We start from the raw sequence: 23,990 nt of genomic DNA on the forward strand, positions 1-23,990 counted from the left end.
ATTTACATGCTATGGCAAGAAGATGTGTCTGAGCTTTCCCTAGTTTGACACTGAAACTTGCTGCTCTGGAAAGGAACCCGTGTGTTCTGGATGTAGCAGGTGTTTTTGGAGCTCTCTCTTTGGGAGTGTGCTGCGATCCCCCAAATGGTACTTTGGTTGTCTTTTTCTTCAAGACGGCCAGCTGCTCCCAGGATCAGAACAGCGCTCCTGACCTACCCTGGTGAGCAGCCCCCAGCTCTCTTGGTAGATCCGATGTCTAATAGTTAGCCTAATCACTGCTTCTCTACGTAGCCATCATGACTGCCGTGGAATAACATCGGGACAGTGGGGGGAAGCTTTCATAGAGCTCCTAAGTGGAACCACAGGCTGGGAATGGCCGACAGGGCTTCCTATCCTAAGAGGGGAGGGCCACTCCATCCTGGCCGGCAGTTCTCTTTGCCTGAGATGCCGTCATTCGATGCTGCTCCAAAGACCTAAGGGAGATGTGTGCCGGAGAAGCGTCTGGTTCTGTTCCTTCCCACTGAGGCTCAATGGCCCAGCCAACTATGAAAGTGAGACCCGTGCTCCTGAAGCGTAACAGCCTGGAGTCGGTGGAGCTCGTGAAGCCACCTCACCACCGCAGGAGCAAATCCCAGCAGGTGCGGTTCAAGGACGATGGGACCACTAAGAACCCAACTGGCCTAGCTGAGGCCGACACCCAGGCTCCCGAAGACCCGGCTGGGATGGGGAAGACACCAGCACCCAAGCATCATCACCCCGCCGCCTACTCGCTGTCCTTCCCCAGGTCCCAGAAGGCCGGGGGGTTTCGGAACATTGCGATCCAAACCTCCCCCAGTCTCAGGAAGCATTTCCCAGTTTTCAAAAGGAAGAAACTGACAGCCAGCAAGTCCCTGGTGGAAATGCCCACAGCACCCCCAAGTGCCATCCAGGTCAACGGCAACCTCTCGGAACAGGACATTGTGTCCTCTGACCTTGCCTACCTAAGGCTGGCTCAGCACCTGGAGGATGGACCTCGAAGGGTCAAAGTGTCCCACCCATTCCTGCCGAGGGTGTCCAAGGTGCAAAGCAACGGGCCTCTCAGCATGTGCTTAGAAGCTGGGTCTTGGAGGGCCTCAGAGAAAGCCGCAGCTGCCATTCAGGTCCCAGATGATTTTTATCACGGTCCTTCCTGGGAAGCGAGAGCCTCCCCGCGCAGCCCAGGTGAGTCAACTGAGAGCAGCAACTCCATCCCCCCTTTGATTGACGTGTGTCCAGGGGAGGGGAGAAGGGTGCTGATATCAGATTCAGAAAGATCTCCCTCTGGCTTGGCTGTCACCCCAGGCCCAGAGAAACTCAAGCACGGATTGCTTTTGCCCAAAGACAACTGTGAGGACAGAGACCTCGGCCTGCTGTCATCTCAGTCAAAGGACACACGCGTCCCTTCATCTCCACCAACTCACGGCTCCCCTGCACCAGGGTCCCACAGCCAACCCACCCATCCAGAAAGAGACTCAGACTGTCCTGCATCGGAGGGCGGTTACCAGGACCTGGGGGCATGCAAAACTAGCAGCGCATCAAATTCTGCCCCTGGGTGTAAGGAGCCGCCGGCAAAGAACCCCACCCAACCAGACACCCTGGAATTTCAGAACTGCCCAGGAAACAATCCCCTCCCCTCTTCTCTTCCAAGGAGTGAGAGCAAACCTCAGGGCAACAGGGAGATTAGCGACATCAATCAGATACACCTGGCACGGGGTGAACTCTGCGACCTCCAAGGTCGGCTGCAAACTGTGGAGGAATCGCTACACTCCAACCAAGAGAAAATTAAGGTCCTTCTGAATGTAATTCAAGACTTGGAGAAAGCTCGAGCTCTTACTGAAGGGTAAGGTGAATTTTTCTTATGTTAAAAACTACCGGGTTTGAACTTGTGATCCTCCTGTACCCCCCCCACCCCCCAAAAAAATCTTCTAGGTGAAGTCATTTGATGGGATGGGACAGAGAATGAGAGCACCGGCTCCCATTGGCAAAATGTCTCCAAGATGCCTGAGGTCAGTTGTGTCCCCCTGTCATAGCTGATGGCCTCCCTTCACTCTGATGGGGCTTCATTCAGTTCCAGGGTTTGGTGGATCACGGTGAATTTCCACTGTTATTTGCTTTTATGTCTGGGATGGGGGTGGGAGGAGAAAACAGCAAAGCCATGAATCAGACCCGATTTTTATAAAGATGCAGGTCCAGCTGATAGATGAAGGGGAACACTATAGCAGGTTGATACTTCCCCCACCCTCTTAGTGAGTTAATGCATTTGCATCTATGTTTGTCACAAAGGGCTTAAGGTGGCCACTGAGCTTACAGTTGACCATCCCTGCTCCACTGACCACTTTTTTTTGAGGACTTGGGCTGGTCCATCATGGACCGACTCTGTAAGAGTTGAAATGAGATTACAATTCTGCAAAGAGAAAAAAGTTGCCAGATACATTCCAGGGTGACTCAGCACCAGTGTGGGGAGGGGAGGGCAGTGATCTGCCTGGGTGTGAGCTGCCCTTGTCCTTCTAGAAAGCATCATCTAAAGACCAAGAGGAAGCACTGCCGACGCTCATCAAAAAGGGACTGAGAGAGAAGCAATTAGCTGGCATTTGCTGTTAGGAATCAGAATCCACGTTGCTTGAGAAGAGAGAACTCTGTGATGATACAGAGAGAAATGCACTGGACCAAAGGGTTGGGATTTTTACTAATCACTCTATCCAATCCCTCATGATGCAGGATTGGTGGGAGCAGGAAAAAGCCTTCAGATTTGAAAGTGTTCAAAGATGCATAAAGCCCTCTAGAAATGGAGGTCCCCTTGTTGCAATTTTTTATTTCCTTCTTTGCAACACAAACTTCAGGGTACCGTGAATGTTGTGTGGTAGGGACCCAGGGATTAGCTGGTAGATGTGTGTGTCCTCTGTGGCCTCTGCCCATTGATTTATCCAGCAAATGCTCTGTCTTGCAGGCGCAACTTTTATCGAACTGGCCAAGACCTCAACAACTGCAGTACCTGCCAGAACACAGCGTGCATCATATACAGGTACCTGGTCACAACCAAGGCCTGCTCTGCAGAGCACAGAAGTCATGGGGTTCAAGGAACACTCTAGTAAACTCTCTAAATGCACAAAGTTGACAGAGGGGAAAAGACAAATGCATGAGACTCAAAACACAAGGTGTTTAACTAGGAAATATTAATTTCTGGTTCCAAGGCAGGTCACCTTGGTGGGTAAGGACCTCGATGAGCAAGCCCTTTGGATGATATCATCCCTATGCTTATCAGACAGTAGTTCAGGTACCGAGGTAAGCTCTGCCTGCATATTGGCATCTCATTTCACTATCACACACTGTGAGGTGGGCCTTATGGTGGTCAGGGAAGTTAAGCCATTTGGGCCAGCTCACGTAGAACATAGTCTTGAGAGCAGAAGGGGTCAGACTCAGGACTGACATCCAGATCTTTCTAATTCCAAACCTGTGATATCAATTTTTGCACCACCGTGACCGGTGACCCCCGTCTCCCATCTCCACCCCTGGTTGCCAGCCCACACCCAGCACTCACTACAGGTCAAGAACTGTGCTAAACACTTTGTGTTCCTTTCAAAATATACCATTTCTTCCCAGCATGGGATGAGGTCTACAATAAAGTGGTTTATATAGGAGATAGATGGGAACCCGATAGAGTGGTAAGAGCATTCGAGTCAAAGAACTGTGCTTTGATCCCAAGTCAGATCAGCTACCATGATGTGGCTCAGTTTCTCTATCTGTAGCCTGGGAGCAGTGACCTCTACTGAGAGTCCCCACGGGGACCGACGCCAGGTAACAGACGCCAGTGCCTTCCATGACCGCAACTGAGCAGGACTCATTACTGTTGTTACCAGGAAGACCAATGGCTCCTCAGCTGGAACCCCACTTTCAATGGCACAGTGGAAAAGTGGTTAAAAGTGGTCATTTCAGTTGATGGCCTATAATCTTGTTGACCACAATGTCTGGTTTTCATTTCTTCACTATTTTCTCTTTCCACGGAGAATGACAGCTCGGCTGAGTGCTCTGTTGCCCGGGTGGGTTGCCCGTGTCTTCTGGTAGAAATTTCTTGTTCTTTCTGGCAGCACCTTGAGACTTTATCCCAGTAGAGTGCCCCATACCTGGAAGCCAGCAGGTGCTTACACTGGAGCATAGCTTTGGGCATTTTCTCCACCCACCTGTCAACTCCTTACACGGAGGAGCCCAAGACCACGTTTCTACCAAATAGAGGAAGGTTCTGCACAAGTCACACAGAAAGAGGCCTTTTAACTCCATGTGAAGTGTGCCCTCAGAGGAGGGGCCTCCTAGCTGTGGCAAACAGAAGCAGGCCGTCTTTATCAATGGCTACCTTTTTTTTTTTTTTTCCTCCTATCTGAAGCGAGGGAGAACAAAAAAAACCTATCATAAGTAGGAAGAATTCATTTGAACCAACTTGCATTTAAATTCCTGGCTGCTCTCTCCTCAGGTAGCTACATGATGCATTTTGTATGACCTTAAAATAATTTTTTATTTGGCTGATGTAAAGTGAAAAGGGCAGGTGGTTATTTACCAGCCTGCTATGAGTTTTGTGACCTGGACAAGTCATTTCTGACCCCTGAGTTTCCTCATTTGAAAGATGAGAGCTTTTAATTAGCCAGTCCCAATGGTCCCTTTGAGTTCCGACATTCTGTGTTTCCAAGCTGAATTAAAAGTGACAATATTTGGTTGAACTGTGACCACCCAACAAGTCTGAGAAGGTCTGTGGTTTTCTAGTGCTTTACTTCAAACATCCCAGGCAAAGGTTCTCAATTAAGTCCCACCCCTGGGTGGGCTGGCAAGCCACCCCTCGCTTCCAGAAGAACATGTGCAGCTTGCTGAGGCTCCTCATCGTCATTCACAGCCAGTCTAGACTCTTCTCCCAGACGGTATGTGCCCCCCCTTGTATCCAAACCACTGTGAAGAAATGGGCAATTAATTTGATGAAAGCAGAGAGATCAGAACAACACCCCCGTCACAGCCACAGAAGCAAGATGAGAGTTGTCATTTTTTTTTTAAGAAAACATTTCAAATGACTTCGAACTTGTGTGGTGTCCTGAAAAGCCACATCTTAGAAGCTAATGAATAAGTGATGTGAAACGCTCCTCCGCGGGCCTCGCTCTGGCGCTGTGCTCTCTCCACCTGATGATGGATGGGCCCAGAGCATGTCACTGTACATAAGGCACATGGGCACATGATGGATTGCCCACCGGGCCCTCTTCTCTGGAGACGCTGCTGCCTAGTTAGCAACACATAAGGTTTTCTAAGTGGGATTTCCCACAGGGCCCAGGAGCCAAAGGTTGTGGCTCTGCTGCTTGCTCCTGTCAAGACACACAAGACCATTGGTCCTATCTCTGTGCCCCCTCAGCCTCCTTGACCCTCTCCTCCTGCCAGGGATCACTTGGGTGGATCCTCTATCACCAAAGAGCCAGCCTCAACACTGTTGCCTAAAGATCCCATGCATGGATCTCCTGGCTTCCAAGGATCCCATACACTGGGGAGGGACTCTGTGTGTTTCTCTTTGTTAACTGAGCTCCAAGGGAAGAGGGTAAGAATTGACTCCAAACCTTAAGCTGGTTCCAGGAGGTTTAGTCTCCATTTTTCTCACCTCTTTTTAGCTTGGATCCTAGGACAATTTACCCAGAGGCTTGAGTGCACTGCTGCTGGAGGTACCCAAGACTCAATAACACTGAATCACTCCCTGAGAAAGTTTGTTCTTTTTCAAATTTGTTTCAGTCCTTCTGATCGCCTAGAGGGGAAATCTGGTTGGGTGCTAGAATGTCTTTCCGAGGCTTTCTTGTTTGCTTATCACCTTTCTTTGTAAAAAGAGAGTAGGTCTGAGGTTCCCAGCCCCAGGCAAGCAACAGTATCCAGCCAGAATGTAATGATTTTTAAGTTTTTTATTGAAGCTTTAAAAACTAATCCTCTTAAATATTTATGGTAAGTGATACAGGTCTCCATTTCAAACGTGATATTTCCTATGTTGAATAATTGTTTTTTTTCTCCTTAAGTTTAAAAAGTGAATTTATTTAGAAAAAAAAAAAGACTAAGTAAATAATTGTGCAGATGATGTGGGAAATCTGGTAAAATCCATGAAGGTGGCGAACCACTGATTGAAGTCTGGGAAGCAGTGCCCTCAGGAACGACCCCCTTTCTTCTTTCCAAGGGCACGAGGTCTCTCCCAGCCACCCTCCTCCTTCCTCAACCTGATCTCCGCTCCTCCAGCCATATCTCCCCACACTTCATGTTCATGTCCACTCTAAAAATAGTCAGCAAAGCCTCTTTGGAGGACTTTGACGATATGGCTCATGCATTTCTTTTCTGGATGTAGCTCCCAGGAAAAATCCATTTAAGTTGTAAAATGCTTCTAATGGTTCAAGAAAATAATGGAAGTTCTTTCCCCCAAAAAAATTTATGTACCATCCAAGCATATGGCTTGGATAGAAATAAAGTGCAAGCTATAAACTCATCGTTTTTAGTGGGTGAAGGGAGAGGTTGATCATGTAAAATTTGAAAGTTGCTAAAGAGGAGAGAGATAAAAAGAGCAGTTGTTTGTCTGAGGTCTACCTGGACAGGCAGCTCCTCTTCTCACCCTTAGCCTCTTCCTATTGCTTCAACTGAACTCAAGACTCACAGACTTGAGTTTATTTCTGTGGTACCACTTTCTCTTACTCTTTCCTAAGATGTGGGTACATATCTGTGTCATGTAGTGCATGACCTTCAACTAACTACAGATTCTTCCACTTAATGTCTGTATTAATCAGCTTCGTGCTACTACAACAAAATGAGGCAACTATTTAGCTTATGGTTATAGAGTCTCATTGCTCTGTCTTCTGATGAAGGTGGCACATTGTGACAGGAATAGAATGAGGCGCTTACATCAGGAGCCAGGAAGCAAAGAAAAACTGAGCATCTAGGGTCCCCTAACTCCATTCAGGAGCACACCCCATAACTTAAGGGCCTCCCATAGGCTCCACCTACTGAAAGTACACGGCACCTCCCAATGCCACCACCCTGGGGACCAAGTCTTTAACATCATGTTTTGAGGACACCCATATAGCAATATCCCAGGGCATCCCAAATTTACCTTATCTCTAAGCACATTCCTAACCCCCCCACATACAAAATGAATTCCCTGTTCATTTTGTGCAACACCACTGACCACCCAGCAACTCTATAAGGACACCACCATCCCCGCCTCACCCTTCTTCACTACACATGTCAAGCTGACCATCGGTCCTGCCTGCCCCATCCATCCCGTTGCCCCCATCCAGCCCCTTCACTCCCACACCCCTGCCCTGGCTCTGCAAGGGCCCTCGTCATTCGTCACTTGAATGTTGGTTGGTCTTTTCACCATAGGTCCCTTTTACTCCATCCCAAGTAATCCTCCATGCAGATTGCAAAGCCATGTCTCAAAACCCAGAACCCTAACCCTCATCCCCCTGCTAAACCATCCTGCCCTGCTTCCCACTGTTTCCTTGAGCTGACTCCTCAAGGCCCTTGAATGTCATGCTGAAGCCTCTTTTGACCCGCTGTGCTCTGGCTCCACCACAGGGGCCACTGGGCCGGCCGCTCCATCAGGCCTCTGCAGGAGTCGCCTGGCTTCCCCAGAATCCCTTTTCTCTGCTGCTTTCTCTGGAATTGACCAGTCCTGCCAAGAAAGCCAGTTCCATGGACAAACTTGATCACGACGGCCCACGCATTCCTCCCCTCTACCATTGAACCTAACCCAAGGCTTACAAGGTTCTCTCCACCAGCAAACGTCTAGCGCCCGAAGTCCTAGGCCAGTGTCTAATACAGAGTTGGTCCTCAAGACTCTTGTCAAGGAAGGAATGAGTTTATTAACTTGAGGATGAATTAAAAAGCAGCAGAGGGCTTGAGACAGCTGTTTGGGTCACCTGAAAAGTAAAGTCCTGGTTATCATTTGTACACAGCTCCATCCTCCGGTATTGACATGGAGGATGTGCACTAATCAGATGTTCTCACGAGGAAGAGAAGGCATCTATGTAGCCAGTTCTTTTAAACTACATCACATAGTGACTGAATGTACTACACGGATTGTCAATTTTAAAATACCCAGAATACTACGTTCTTCCAATGAGGTAGAACCTAATCAAATCTCCCTTTGATGGCTCCGAGAATCTGCTGTGCTTTCACAGGACATTGAGATCCTTGCTCTCCATGGCCTGCTAGCAAAGCTGCCTAGTAATTCCATGTGGACTGGGGCGGGCAGGACAAAGCTCGGCTCTGCAACTCCTCTGAGCTGAAACAGCTCTTTCCTTGGAGTCCCAGCCATCTCTAAAGCATTCAATTGGCAGATCCCCTGGGTAAAACATCAAAGTCCAGGGTGGTAGGTGGAATATGCCTGAGATGATCACATCCCAACTTCTGGCCCCTGTGAATACTTGACCTTATCTGGCAAAGGGAACCTTGCAGATGTGGTTAAATGAAGGCCTTGGATGGAGAACGGTATCCAGGTCTGCATGAGTGGCTGACATCATGAGGGTCCTCATGAGGACAAGGGGGAGGCTGGAGAGTCAAAGGCAGAGGTCAAAGTGATAAGGTCACAAGCCAAGGAAGGCAAGGGATGTGTTCCCTCATGGCCCCCAGCAGAGCTCAGCTCTACTGATACTCTGGTGGCCAGCCAGTCTCCAGACAGTAAGAATAAGACCCATGGTCCAATGTGTGGTCGCTGTTCGAGCAGCAATAGGAAACCAGTCTGCTCACATGGAATCCCCAGAGTGCATAAACTATGCGGGTCCCCTAGGGGTCAATTTATTGGATTTTATTTGATGATTTTTGCAACTACAGAAGCTAAGTGCAGGTGTCTGTAGGGTTGAACTGAAAGGAAGGAACAGCGACCACCACCTGCTGAGCATCTATCTCTGGCTGTTTTCAGCACCTTACGTTCACCACCCTATGGGAAATAGTACCCCCATCCTACAGACGAGGAGTCGAGGCTCAGGGAGGGTCAGGAACTTATATAATTTTCAAATGAGGCAACTGAGGCTGAGAAGACCGAGGCACTTACACAGTTATTCTGAACTTCATAAATGCAATAGCAGGGTCAGAACTCAGTCTGTCTTCCCGCAAGCCAGATTCCAGAGCAAGTTGCCTTCAGCTAGACCACTGGGTGGCTGTCAGGGTTACATGGACTGTAACATCATCACTGAGCTTTACCAGACAAAGATACTATTGAAGATGCAGGGCCTGAACCAGTTCTCGAGGCTTGACTTCAGGCCCTCCGCATCAGAATCCCCAAACCGGCTGTGCTGAGGCATCGGTAGAGAAGAAGCTGTAGTCACAGTAGCTTCCCTGGGAAAGTCTGAAGCTTTGCCAGCATTGGGTGGGTGAGATCAGGGTCTTTAAAGGAAGAGTCCACTGTTGAGTTCCTGGAAGACTTTGGGGGGGACAAGTGCATGAATACAAAACTCTTGCTCATAAAATAGCTCATAAACTAGCATTTGTTTTTAATGCTTCTTTGGAAAGATGAGTTACCCTTCTGCTTGGCTTTGACTTTCGGGTTAGGTGGTCACAAGTAGACCTAATTGTATATGGAAGGAGCTGGTGGGGATGGAGGAAAAGGAGAGAGAAGAAGTAGGGAGAGGGAGCTCATCCTTGCAGTAGGTGTCTTTGGATGCTTCCTGCTTCCAATGAGAAGAGGAAACTTGCCCCTCTCCGGCCATTTGGAGACCTGCTCGTATAATGCATTACTAAGGGATTCATGGGAAGCCTTTCATTCCTCCCACACCTCCCAGTTCCTCAGGCCTCATCTGAAATCAGGAACTGATTGGCAATCCAGGCTGACATTTCTCCTGCAATTAAGGTTAAGAGCATTGAAAAGCCCCATTCTGCTCCCCAGCTGAGAGTCCAGTGCTGGGCCCTGCCCCCAGTGAGCCCTGGAGAGGGGAGGGTGTGTGGAGGCTGGACCATTGCCCATGTGCCTACCCTTCAGGAGAGGGGTGCGGTCACCCCACACTGGTGACTGGAATATGCACAAAGCTACATGCCATGCTAGAATCCTCCACCCCATCCCGATTTCCTTAAACTCCACAGACCACAAGTCACTGTATTATTATTATTATTATTATTATTATTATTATTGACACCTCCACTGTTAACATCCTTCTGTACCAGCCTGAGAAGCACCTAGAGATCCCTACCAGGAGATTTGCCCCAGAAGCCTCCCTCTGCCCCGCCTCCCAGTATTTTCATTTCTGGTGCTTCCCTTTCAGTATTGATAGTGACAGCAAATGACAAGCCCCCCCCCCTGGAACCTGGGCCACAGCTCCACAGCTGGGCACCCTGTGGGAGAAAAGCCAGGACTTTCCCTTAGAGAGAAGAGAGGCTCTGGAGAGCCAGGGAGCTGCCTGGGGGCTTAGGGCTGGTGGCCCTGAGAGCCCTTCCTTAATTTTCCTTCCAGGATTAAGCTGTTGGTCACTGGCCTGTGGCCTCCTCAGCCACTTACAGCTATGGCCTGACAGAGAAATGGTGTTTCTCTAGAAACTGCAATGTACACTCAGTCCTAAGGGTTTAGCAACCAACTTTCCACTTAAATTATTCAGTATTTTTCCTTTTGTCTGCTTACCATGCTCTCGCAGCAAGGAGCCAGGTGAACTGTGAGAGCCACAGTCTCCCAGCCAAAGTCCTCTCTCTGGCCAGCAAAGAAATGCACAGTGAAAAATAATTACAAAGCACACAGCAGATCGGTTCTTTCTAGAAATCACAGGCGCCATTTACAGCTGTCATCAAATTCCAAGATGGACTGAGGAACACCATCTCAAGTGGTGGGACGTGAGCCTCATGGCAATACCATCCAGCGTCCTCAGAATGACCAGCCACAACCTCACTTAAACTGCCTCTGGGGGAACAGCCATAATGTGCTGGCAGAAACTTCTGAGGCCCCGACAGGTTGATACCCAAGACGTTCATTGTGCCTATCCCCCGATTCTCTTGGTGGCTTTGTCCCTTCTTTCTCCCTGGAGCATAAGGGAAAAGAAGTCGGATTTACAGCATCAGCAATTTATCTGCAATAAAAAATGAAAGCTGCTTTAATGTGTTAATAGCTAAAGAGGCTGGAACACGCCATAAATATGAAATCAAGCGAGTTGAGTTCTTCCCAGGAATAATAAACAGGTGCTGGGGACACCAAGGCCACAGATGACCACACAGTGATCCAGCATTTATTTCTTTGTCAAATTCATATAATAGTCGTTACCCTTTGTTGAACCTGCCGCCACATCAGGCACTTTAACGCCACACGCATCTTCTCATTTTAGGATCCAGGTGACCCCCCCAGTGTGGGTAGGACTATTATTCTCATATTACAGATGTAGAAACTGAGGCTTGGAGTGGTCCAGGAACCTGTTCCCTAGGGGCCAGGGCTCAAGCCCGGGTCCTACTTTCAGGGGAGTTCAGTTTCCCATCCCTCCCCATTTTCTCTTGACCTTGCCTCCTGAGTGCATTGGTGTGGCATGTGACTGAGGTGACCAAGCCTTTCTGAGGCTGACAGCACGCTCCTTGTCACAGGGCCACAGACTTCCTTCAGAGACAGCGATCAGCAGTGAAGATTTCTACAGTTTGGTCCTTCTGATGGGATTCTCTGAGAATCCGTCAGCAGGTAGCTGCCCTGGAGAAGGGGTGGATTGCCAATGTGAAACAGCAGCAAGTTGTTACAGCCTATAAATGATGAGCAGCCTGGTCAGAAGGAACCAGGTCGTTGGGGGGTGGGGGGCATAAAGCTAGAGCTCCCTTTCCCCTAGACTGTGATTCTTCCCCAAAGACACTTTCTAAGTGGTGTGATTTACCCTAGCGGACAGCAACCAAACTACCCTCACTGCATCCATCAATTCTTACAGCTAATCCTTTAAAAGGAAAGCTTCAAAGGGCCAATAAATCTGTGGTGCACTTGGGCTCTGTGGTAAGAGGAACCGCAGGAACGCTCCTGAGGGAGAGGGGACGAGACAGAGAGAGGTCAGGAGATATCTTGTCTTCAGGGAGATGCCACAGGGCACTCTCACTTCTCAGCCCACTGGCCTGCCATGCAGGCTTGGTGACAGTGGCTTGTCAACATCTCTCTTTATAAACCAGCAAGACCCACCTGCCCTGGAGGGAGTGCCCAGGGCCCACTGGAGAGACATCAGCAGCCTATCCCCACCCAGGTGACCTTGAATGACCTGCCTTCTAAGGGGTGAGCATCTTTTCTGGGTATGCAACCTCAATGCCAAGGCCACCCTGAAATCCAAAAAGAATATTGCAGACTGGTCAGCAGGGACCCGGAGGGTCCCCCATGCAGCCCAGCTCAGTGTGGCTATGGCTGTACAGAATGCTTTGGGGTAAGTCAGGAGTCACAGGCCTTGGTGGCCACCCCACCCCCACAGACCTTTTGCAATCCAGATCTCACACAGGCACAAGAAACTGTCCCTTTGGAGCAGTATGTCTCAGTTCATGAGCTTTGGAGGCAACATAACTGGGGTTCGAATCTTGGCTCTGTCACTTCAGTGGGTATCCTTGGCAGGATACTTAACCTCTCTTTGCCTCAGTTTCCTCATTTGGGTAATGAAGCCAATATTATCTATGTCCTGGTACAATGAGAATTGTATGACAGAAGGAATGTCAACTTGCATATGGTGTCTCTGGATCTCACTCCATGTGTGAGACTCTTGTCATAATTATTATTATTGCCCATTTAGATTACTGTGTGTCCTGATCAAGGGGGGTTCAGGTCATTTTAGGGTTTCTTCTCTTTAGAATACAACCATGAAAGAGCCAGGCCCTTAGTGGAAGCATGTGATCCTTCTTTAGAAAGGAAGAGCAAAAGACCAGGAGTCAGGAAGCCAGGTGTTTCTGTCCTCCTGAAATTTTTGGTTAAATTCTAATGCCTAATGCCACAGCAATTAGAAAGTGGGGCATCTCAAGGTGATTAGGTCATGAGAGTGGAACTCTCATGAATGAGACTGTGTGTAGAGAGTCTGTGGGCCCCTCCTGCCAGGTGACAGGGTGGAGTCAGCCATCTGTGCACCAGGAACTAGGCCCGTGGCAGACAGGGAATCTGCCGGCATCTTCATCTTGGACTGACAGATTCCAGGACTGTGAGGGGTCCAGTGCTCCTGTTTAAGCCATGCAATCAAAGGTGTTATTTTACAGCAGCCTTAGCTGACTTAGACTCCAGGCTTAAAACTGATCCTAATTCACACTGTGACTTGCTTTTGCCAACTTATCTTTCTGTTTTAATTGCCCATTTATGGGCATTTATGGGCATTCAATCTTCCCTTCTGCCTGGGATATCCTGAGGGTAAATGAAACACAGACCTGAAGCGTTCTACAAATTTGAGGTTTCTTTGATTTTTTTTTTTTTATTATTCTATATAAGTTGGTATCTCCTTGTGGCCCACCCAACTTCTGCTTGCCCAGCTAAGATCCTGCATCTAGCACCTAGCTCACTGCTTGCTCATGTGTTTACATATTTACCTATTTTTCTACCTGCTCCTTACTGTTTCTTGGTTCAGGCAAGCCATGACACAGAACTATCGCTGCTTCCAGTTACCTAGAAAAACATTCTTCTGCTTCCCACCTGGCATGATGGTTGGAGTATTGATCTGTCAGTTAGATTAGTGAGGTGCCCTCAAGAGGGAACCCTGAGAGTTCTCATCCACTCCTGGTTTACATACTGCTCACTGTCTAAATGCAGTATGGTACCATGCTTAGACATATTCTAAGATGTGAAGGGCTCAAAGGCTCCCTAGTGACCTGGGCATCCCTGAACCTTGGGGCTTGTATCCCGTGCATCCTCAGAGGACCAACCCACATGCGTTGCCTGGGCTGGACTTTCTCAATTGCTCCAGCCCTGAATCCTTCACTGCAATAATTTCTTGATTAATTTTGGTCCCCTGGGTTCTACATAAACTAAGCACCCAACACTTCTCTTCCTTCTTAAGATCCTGCATGGAATATGAAAGGTGGGCAAAGATGGCACAGGAGGGAGGGTAGGAGGGAGAGAGAGGTGGGGCTGGAGGGCTGTTTTGTTTTACCATCAGGCCACAGCCCAAAGCTGAGAGCTCACCCCCAGAATCTACAAACAACTCCCCATGGAGAATCCTCACCAAGCTGGCAATGGGCTCCTCTTTTCCAGGGGCTGGGGAACATGGTGTGGGGGTTGGCATCTCCTCTTTTCTACCCAGCCTTAGGATGCCAAGCAGATGAGGGTGAGGGCACAGGCTCCTCCCCATTTATAAGGCAGCTGCCACCAAAGCAAAACATATTCCCTCTCTTCCCCTCCAAACCAAACAGAGTTTGTCAAACAGATGAATAAGAAGAAAAGGGACAATTTTCCTTTATGTTAATAAATTGCTTTGGCCTAAAAAACATTAATCAATTTCTTTGCAAAGCACACACACTTCTCCATACTCTGCTATTTGCCTGGCCTTGAAAAGAAAGTCACTTTCAATCCCCTTTAAACTGTCAAGACCAGTGGGGGCAGTCGCAGCAGGGAGGGGGGAGCTCCCCAATCCCCAGAGATTATAAAGGAGCCAGGCTGTGTTTCCATAGAAACGCAGAGTGTGTTCTCCCCTGAGTGTGCAAGGAGGGGAGGGGTGAAGAGTGATGCCGAGGGCCAGGTGTGTAATCACTGAGGAGACAAAGGTGCAGATGAGAGGTGAGGCATGTCCCTAAGACCTGGAGACCGAGAACTCTGTGAAGAAGCATGGAGCCAGCAGACTGCATCCCAAGCAGGGTGACAGCACCTGCCACCATGGCCATTTGTACAACTACCCACAGGAAGTTATTAAGCCCCACACTCAGCTGCTTCTCGGGGTGGGGAGGAACCTGTCCAAGGTCACCTAGCCAGTGGGCAGTATGAGGGTGAGGGCACAGGCTCCTCCCCATTTATAAGGCAGTGCCACCTGGGTTCAAACCCGTGGGTATTCAACTCCATCCTCTGCCTTGGGCTGCACTTCAACCTGTGTCCCTGAGATGGGGTTAGTGTCTGTCTCCTGGCTCTTCCCCCCAGGTTGGCCAGCTCTGCACACATTCTGGATTCACTCACAGCTACTTTTCCTAATAGGTGCTGGGGCACCTATAAATCTTGACAAACTCAGGTGGTGTGTTGCTGGACTTGCTTGTTTGATTCCCAAAGTCAGAAATCTCACATGTGAGAAGAAATCTGCTGCTGCATGTGTTCACAGCATTGGGAGGAACAGATGGACAAGGACCTGGAAAGCAGGGGCAGTGGAGAGAAAGAAGAATAATGTTTTGAAAGCAACTGTTAGTGTAATTGGTGACAAGGCATCTTTGGGTCTTCATTAGTCACATGGGCATCTAGTACCCTGGGAAGTGAGATCCATGGGGACAGTATCCAGTGCATCTAGTTCCCTGGCATGTGGATGGGACCTAGCACAGTGTTGGGCTCAGATGGAAGCATGGAAGTATGGATGAACAGGTGGGTGGGATGCTCTATACCATATAGCATGGAAAATTCTAGAACGAGCTGGTACCCATTCTCTTTGGCTCTGCTTGACACTCTACAATGAAGATGGTTTTTTCTGATGCACTAGGTAGGACGGCTCTATTTAAGGGGAATGGGGACTATGAATGCTCCCTACCTGTGAGCCATGTTTTCCCAGTGCTGCAGGGGTAAGAATCGGAGCTTGCAACTTATTGTTTTATATTCCTGCCTTGGTGCAATGCAGAGGTTGCTGGGGACAAGTCTCCCCAGACTCTGAATCCACTGCATTAACTTTCCACTGAGAAGAACAAGGTCCAGGTGGTGCAGACAGAAACCCACTCATCCCCCTCAAGACTGATTAGGGTGCAGGATCTGCAATGCATATAGAAGTGTGAGAGTCACTGTGTGAGTCTGTGGGTGTCTCTGCCCGCTGATCTGGCACATCTTGGGCTTTGGCTGGAAGGTCCCTAACAGGCACAATGTTGACCTGAGGGCTCAGACACTGGACTAGCAGTGCCAGGAGGCCCCAGAGAGCACTGGTCTGTCTACCACTCCTTCCCCAGAGCCTAGAACAGGGACTGACACCTGGAAGATGCTCAACCAGTGCTTGTTAGGGGACAGGTATTTAGACCTGATGCCCACTCTGTGGGGCACACTGTTTGGGCACTGCCTCTTCACCCTCTGAGTGGGTGCCCTGGTCACTCGGCACATGAGGAGTCTGCTGCTCAAAAATGGGAAAAGACTCCCCAAGATCTCACCGCTGATAAGCTGTGGAGGTTTGCTTTGAAAAACACTTCCTGTTTTCTTCCGTCATATAGGTCACCCACCAGGATTATGTCCCTACAGAGAGGATCAGGGAGGAACAGAAAGAGAAAGAATGCAAGCAGAAGAGAGGAGAATCTGGGGGAAGCTCATCAAAAACCCAGAAGTGGGGCAATTAGACGCCCTTCCCCAGGGCTCCCCATGAACCAGTCCTCATCCTGCTGCCTACAGAACAGACTGCTCCCCTTGTGTCTCTCAGCTGGTTTCTTCTCTCTCAGAGCGCTCGGTGACAAGGCATCTTTGGGGCTTCATTAGTCACATGGGCAATTGTGATTTACCTCCTCAGCAGCACTAACCTAAGTTCTGAGAGGTGATATGAGGATAGCAGGCGAGGGCAAGTGAGCCTTTAATGAGGGCCGCTTTTCAGCCCTTGCTGGGGATGGAGGCCCTAGCCAGTCATGCCACTTCCCAAAGCAGCGTGGGCAGGGTCTCTGGTCTTCTGTGCACATCATTTTCCTCCTGGGCTGAACAGGAGTCTGTTCTGCCTTCTTCATGACCCCACATTCCCTCCCCCTCCACTCCCCCATGCGGGCTCCTCATCATTGGACCTCCCGAGAACCCTGGTGCCAAAGCAGGCAACGAACACATCTGAAAGCTTAAGGCCTCCTCCCAGCGCCTGGCAGAGGTAAACCTCCTTGGGGACGGGGCAGCCCCTACCCACCGCAGCCATGCCTAACAGGAACCCCTCTTTGCAGCCAGATTCACTGGGTTCTGGGAGGCTGAGCAGGGCCACAGGTAGGCTAAGGCTGGCTCCCAGCTTCTCTGACGCACAGAGCTCAGGGGGAGCACAGCACCCACTCCTCAGAGATTGCAGCTGCTGCTCCAACTCCCTGCTCACCTCGTCCTGCTGGCTACAGAACAGACTGCTCCCCTTGTGTCTCTCAGCCGGTTTCTTCCCTGGAAAGCAGGGGCAGTGGAGAGAAAGAAGAAGAATACCTCAGGGTATCCAAGACTTTTTAGTGTGGCTGTCCTGGGTGACTGGAATTCAAAGAGAATTACTGACAATGTAGTTTTTAACTTATCAAGCATCTCCGCCCGGCCTCAGGCTGTCTGGAAAGTGGGTGGGACCCAGTTGGCATTTGACCTTTGAGATAGCAGTTAATTCTCCTGCAACATCAGAGGGCAGGAGACTTTGCAGCCTCTCAGTTACATGGTCCCCACAGCTCACATCTACCTCATAGACCTTTGTGGCCATCAACACAGAATAAACAAGTCTGTGCATTAATGATTCTAAAATGCACAAATGAAAAAAGGAGACTGGTCCTTCACTAAAGGAATATTTAATCTCTCAGAACAGAGGAATGCTGTGAGGTGCTCTCATATGTAAAGTTCTCAAGACACCTTGCTAAGTCGAGAAGCAATTTGAAGAGCAAGGCCCAGTACACCAGCAGTGCTGGTGATAGTGACGATGCCAGCAACAGGGGCAAAAACAGGAAGGGTGGCCCCATGCCGGGCACTGCTCTGGGCACATCATCTGTATCATCTCACCTTACACATGCCAACTCCCAAGAAGGTGCCATTACTGCCTCCACGTCACAGATGAGGAAACCGAGCTCAGTTTTATTTGAACATTCCTTGTATTATTAAAATACTTTATAATGAGGCAGTTTTCATGCCTAATATATAATAGCCTAATATTAATAATGAGGACTCCTGATCCACCAAGACGGCTTCCAGTATTCACTGAACACCCAGCAGAGCCTGCCTGTTACATATCATATCCACACTTGGTAACAGCCCTGTGAGGAACGCACTGCAGGTGTCAGTTCAATCTATGAACAATGAGGGGTTCAGAGAGGTGCCATAACCTTCTCAAGGCCACACAGTCAGCCACTGGGTCTCTAAGGACCAGTGACTTGATTCCAAAGCCTGTGCTCTTCATGCCAGGTGGGGACCTGGTAATGCAAAATCAGTGTGTTTTTGATTTGAATTTACTTTTCTTCCTTCCTCTGTTTTTCAGTGTAGAGTATGATTTTCGGCAACAGGAAGGAAGGTTCCATGAAGTTCTGCAGAGTCTAGAGGAAGTGGAACCAGTTGAGGAAGCATCTTCCCCACCAAAGTCCCCAGCAGAACCCCCGGCCCCTGAGAAACAGGATCTGAGGCGGAAAACCAAGAAGGTGAAGAGGAAGTGCTTCTGGTGGATCTGAGCTCTTGAGGTCACCCTCTGAGCTCCCACCTTTCTGTCTGAGCCTCCCGGGCTTCTTTGCCAAGGCCCCGGGCTGGGAGCCCTTGACCTGTGAAGTCAGGGAGCTTGGGGCCTATGTGGCCGCTGCTGGACACTCGATCACCCACCTGATCTGAGTGTGTGCCGCTGCTTGCTGAGGACTTCACAGACTCTGGTGTGACCACGTGCTGAGTTCCCTGTCACACATGGCCAGGCCTTGTCCCCATCTGCTACATCCAGATTCCCACCACGGGCAAAACCCCCACCGCACTTTCCCATACCTCCATGATGCTGAGCACGTCATCCCATCCTGGTCTCATGAACTCAGAAGGGAAAAAAAAAAAGAAAGAAAGAAATGCTGTGCAGAGCATGAAGATAGAGGAGGGTTATAAGCAGGTATCCTGGGGAAAAATCAGATGAAAATCCCGGGAGTTTCCTAGCTGTCAGCACACATGGGCATGAGAGAAAAGCAAGGTCATCCTGGCACATTGGGGTCCTTTTCATTTTTAATTAGCCACTCCATCCCAAACCAAGGAGCACTGTCACACAGTGTGGGCCTTCAGTCCATGCAGAGTAAGGTCACCCCAGGGTATCCAAGACTTTTTAGTGTGGCCGTCCTGGGTGACTGGAATTCAAAGAGAGTTACTGACACCGTAGTTTTTAACTTATCAAGCATCTCTGCCCCCGGCCTCAGGCTGCCTGGAAAGTGGGTGGGACCCAGTTGGAATTTGACCATTGAGATAGCAGTTAATTCTCCTGCAACATCAGAGGGCAGGAGACTCTGCTGCCTCTCAGTTACATCTTATCTGTGACGTATAGAAGGTGAACCTGAGACACAACACTCCTTCTCATCCATGCATCCCTGTGCCAGTCTCGTAGCTAGGAAAACATGCACCATTCCACTTGGTCTCCCTTCCCGGGGACCAGGCAATGGTCACCTGATTGAAGAGGCAGCAGGACTGGGCATGAGGATATACATTTCTCCATTCTAGCATTGAAGGCCTTCCCTTCCCAAAATCTGAGTTCTTTGGGTCTGGCTCTTTCTTTTGACAGGACCCCTCTACCTGGGGAGTCCAGGCAAACTTGTATGGCTGTGCCAAGCCCTAACGTAGAAGGAAGTAATTGCTTCATACTCTTGAGGCTGAGGGGTAGGGTGGCAAGGCTCAGATTTGTGCACATTAAATTCCTTGCTGGCCTGTGGTTGGATTGAAGCCACAGGAATGAGTCCTAAAGCTAACTCAGCTTTAAAGGAGGAAGGCACTTCAGGGACCCTTGGCCCAGGACCCAGGGTCTCATGAAAGCCTTGGTAGTGCACGGCATCCCGTGTGTACATGGGACGTGTGTGCCCTACTGCCAACTGAAGCTAATTGAGCAAACCACCCTGCAGCTTCACCTTCCCCTCTGAAAGGCCTGCAGTGCACAAAGCTATTTCAGGGAGAGTGAGAGGGAAATTTGGCAAGGAATCTCAGCTTGCACTATTTAAGTCTTTGAATGTCATTCAAGATGCTCTTGTTCTGCTTCTAGTACAATGTTTAAACCCACAAAATGAGACCGGAATACATAACGTCAAGTTAGAATTAAGATAAATGCACTTGTCATACTTAAGAAACCACATTTCAATAAGACATGCTACCACTGGCTACAAGCCACCGATCTCTCTGTCTGTATCCATACAGTCTGCTCTCAGTGGGCCCCAGCAATGGAAAAGAACAGCGCAGAGGATAATCCAATAGGGCAAAATCATTTGAGATCTCTTATGTAATTTTCTCTTGTAGTAGAGTTTCCATCTTAATTTGGTTTGCTTACGCTAATTTCAAATGAATTTATATTCTTGGGCATCATGCTGGAATGGAAATAAGCCTGTTCCCAGAATTAAGACACCCAGGCAACACAGCAGTCTATTCCACTAACCTTGGGCAAGTTGCTTAACTTTTCAGGGCCTGTTTGTCCATCCTTGAATGGTGAGAGCGCCTGCTTTACCTACTCTGCAAGATCCAGGCAACTTCCAACTTCAAATGATCAGAGCCACTCAGCTAGCGAGAGCATTTGCCCCAGTGAGCCTGGGAGAATACAGCTCACACAAAATTAAGAAGCTCATGGCATCACAAACATATCCAGCTGGGGACCTTGCATCAACCCTCAACTGAATTAAATGAAATCAGAACTGAAAAATGTTGATGTTTCCAGAAATAAAACCAACTGAGGCTCTACTGATTCTATACCAAAGCACAACACCGCATTGCTTGGGCCACCCACCTGAAAATGAGACGGAGGTCCCTTCTGAAAATCAAACATTCAAAATCATTATGAGGAAAGGGGATTTGATAAACACCTTCCTGACGGACAAAAAGGATTGTTTCTGTGCTTAAACAACTACACATACATACACCAAAACTCTACGTTCACCTTCCCATTGCAGACCGCTGCTCCTTTGTAAAGTATTGGTGACATCGACCATGATATTCTACAGAAGTGCTTCACTGGAAGCGATACGGTTTTGTGGAGAAAGATTAACTTAGCAAAAATTGCTTTTATAAAACTGAAGGGGGAAAGATTGATACATCAACTTAAATCGCAGGAATTTATGTAGCCGCTTTCTCTGTAGTTAAACAGTGCGTACCGCTGCCCTGGATCTCCGTACCTGCTCCCGTATAGAGCACCTTCTTAAAGACAATGTACTAATGTAAGGTTTTGTAAATTTCTAAACTGTTTTAAATGGAATATTATCTTTTGCAATAAACTTACATATTTTTCCTAGGTTTGAAGTCTCCATTATTGGAGGGGTTGATTTGGATTATAAGCAAATCTTGACGGTCCTGAGGGCAAGGACGGCTTTTGTTATAATTGCTTTAAGACATTTTTCAGGGATAAAGAAAGAACAGATTTAGAAGTTAGTGTCTCGATGGTCACTTGGAGCCTTTCCATGTGAGGGAGGTGACGGGAACCAAGGCAGGCATCCCCAGTCGCATTCAGAGAGACACGCATTCAGGATTTTTATCATTAGGCCCATATACCTGGCTCTGATTTACTCCATGCTTTCCTTTATTTCCTGCTTAATTTGTTTGTTTTTAAAAGGTTCCTTTGTGTCACCAATACAAAGAAAAGCAGAATCATCTTCCAAAAATAGGAAACAAAATAACAGTAACTTTATTATATTCAAAAGTGTTTGTGCTTTTGAAAGTTGGGGGTGCTGGGCCCTAGACCAGCTCTTTGTGAAAAGGGGTACGAGCCCCATTGAGTGCATTCTAAAGCCACCTTGACACCAGACCATGTTCCACCCGATGAATCAGGAGGCATGAGAGAGAACTGAAAAGAAAACACTTCCTTATCAGGTGAGCCAACCCTTCTCCATAACCACCTGCACCCCAAGCCAACGTGTGGGAGTCAGGAGACTCGGGCCCCCACTTCAGGAAAGACCAATTTAGGGGGAATCAAAACCAAAACCGAAACCTGGACCAGGAATCAGAAATCTTGGGTTTGGTAGCATTCTGCTCCCTTCTCTGTTCTAGGTGACCTTGGGCAATGGCTTAACCTCTGTGAGCCTCTGGCTCCTCTTTATATAAAGCAGAACCCCTACCTGACCAGGGGGTCCCCACAATCACCTGAGGGAAAGTTCTGAGCCTGCTGCGGGGCACACAGCAGGCACTCAGCAACACACCTGCCTTCCTTCATTGGCGATTGAAGTAAGTTGGGAGAGAGGAGGGAAGACGCCCCTGGGCGGCTGCAGCTGGCGCCAGACACAGGCTCAACGTTTCCTCAGGGTGAGGGACAAATTGTTCCTGACCTTATTAGAACCATCAAACACCATGGCGATACTTGGTGAGGAACCAAGTGTAGTGAAGAACCCAGAAGAACACCGGGCACATGGGACCCACCTGCAGTCTGGGATCCGAGGATTCTTGGAACAGAGAATCATATATCCCAGAAATGAAGGAGACTTCAAGAGCCAGGTCCCTTCCACCTGAAGCAGGGTCCAGTTAGATGAAGGCAGCCTAGACGAGCTGCCAGGGGCCTTGCCACAGTCACCCAGGGAAGGAGGTGCTGGGTGGGGGGTGATGTGTGAGGCTCCAGGTTGAAGCCCTTCTTTCCCCACGAGCTGAGCTCCATTGGTTCACTGCTCATGGCAATTCACTATCTGCTCAAAAGGTATTTTGTTTTAAGTTCCAAGAAACAAAGATGCTCTTTATGCCCAACCACCAGGAAAAGGGATGGGCACACGTGCTAACCCAGCATGTGGATCATGTGTGGGGCAAAACAAGCCACCAGCTTCACAGTCAGGACCTTCGTGGGTCCTCTCACCTCAGCTTCCCCTCCAGCTGCTTTTTACCAACCCGAGGCCTAAATTCCTGCGACACCTCCTGGCACCTGGTACCCCTCCTTTGCATTTCCGTGCACCTCCCGTGGAAGGGCCTCCTGTTCCAAACCACTTTGCATCTCCACGGATCTCCACAGGGATCTCCCAGTGGGCTGCCTGCTCCCACCCTCTGTCTCCTCCAGCACTTTCCCCTCACAGTACCCAAAGCAAGCACTACAAAAATTTAGATCTGAACCGTGTCGCACACTGCCTGAAAACCATTCAGTGGCTTCCTGATAAACTTAGGGAGTTAAGTCCATGACCCAGAGGCTGGGAGGACCCGCCCCTGCCTCCTCTCCTGTGAACTCCAGGGGGCGCTTTGCCTGTGTGACCTCTGATCATGTGGAGGCTCCTTGGGTTCCACGGACTCACCATGCTTACAGCCTCTAAAGGATCAGGAGACACACTTGTTCCTGCATGGCGTGTCCCACACCACACCCCCGCCCTGCCCTGTTGCCAGCTCCATTGAGGCTTGCCGGATAGTGACGCCAGTGACTAAGACCACGCCAAGGGCGCTTCTTGGTCTCTCCTGGCAACAGAGACCTTGCTCTCTAAGTCCTTGGCACAGTTGTCCCTGTGCACTAATCTGTGTTCTTCCTTGTGGACTGCATTTCTCCCTAACCGGCCTGCATCCTTTTAAGGTAGAACGGGCGTATTTTGGCCATCCCTGCATTCCCAGCACTCACCACAGTGGGATTCAGATATTTGCTGCAGGAATAAATTTATGGATAAACTGGATCCGGTGGGAGGAGACGGTAAGAAGTCACTATCAGCATTCCCTGTCCATCATCCTCACCCAGGACGGTGCAGTCTACACCTGAGCTCCCAGGGTTAGGGTCTTCAGCAGTTACTGTGCCCAAGGCTTCTCCCTCCACGGTGGCCACCTGGCTTTCAGGACTCAGGAACATGAATCCGCTCTGGCCTTCTCCCTGCACCTTTATTCTGTACAGCCCAGCTTAATCTCATTTCAGAATAAATTGCCATCATAATTAAATCCCAATGCATTTGGAACATTTTACCAAGATACTGCCTCACTGTATGAGAGAGAAAATGAGTTTTGAAATTAAAGCAGATTGTTAACTATTTTTGCTGTAATGTTTCTATTAAAATGTCAGCATTTATTTCATGTGACCCCATGCATTTGAGACCAAATGCAGTTTAAAAAGAGATGGGGG

General features: G+C 49.0%; 2 protein-coding genes across 2 annotated transcripts in view; one reads left to right on the plus strand and one right to left on the minus strand.

Annotated features, from left to right (window-relative positions):
• The window catches only part of LOC143398987 (dedicator of cytokinesis protein 2), a 401,674-nt gene that overhangs the window by 193,179 nt on the left and 184,505 nt on the right, over positions 1 to 23,990 (minus strand). The window lies entirely within an intron of this gene.
• Insyn2b (inhibitory synaptic factor family member 2B) lies at positions 531 to 18,444 on the plus strand. Its single transcript, XM_076855687.2, has 3 exons — positions 531 to 1,858; positions 2,966 to 3,040; positions 18,258 to 18,444. Exons 1-3 carry the CDS (start codon positions 531 to 533, stop codon positions 18,442 to 18,444), a joined length of 1,590 nt encoding a protein of 529 aa, XP_076711802.1.

The sequence above is a fragment of the Callospermophilus lateralis genome, chromosome 5 (assembly GCF_048772815.1).
Source record: "Callospermophilus lateralis isolate mCalLat2 chromosome 5, mCalLat2.hap1, whole genome shotgun sequence".
NCBI classification, from domain to species: Eukaryota; Metazoa; Chordata; class Mammalia; order Rodentia; family Sciuridae; genus Callospermophilus; species Callospermophilus lateralis.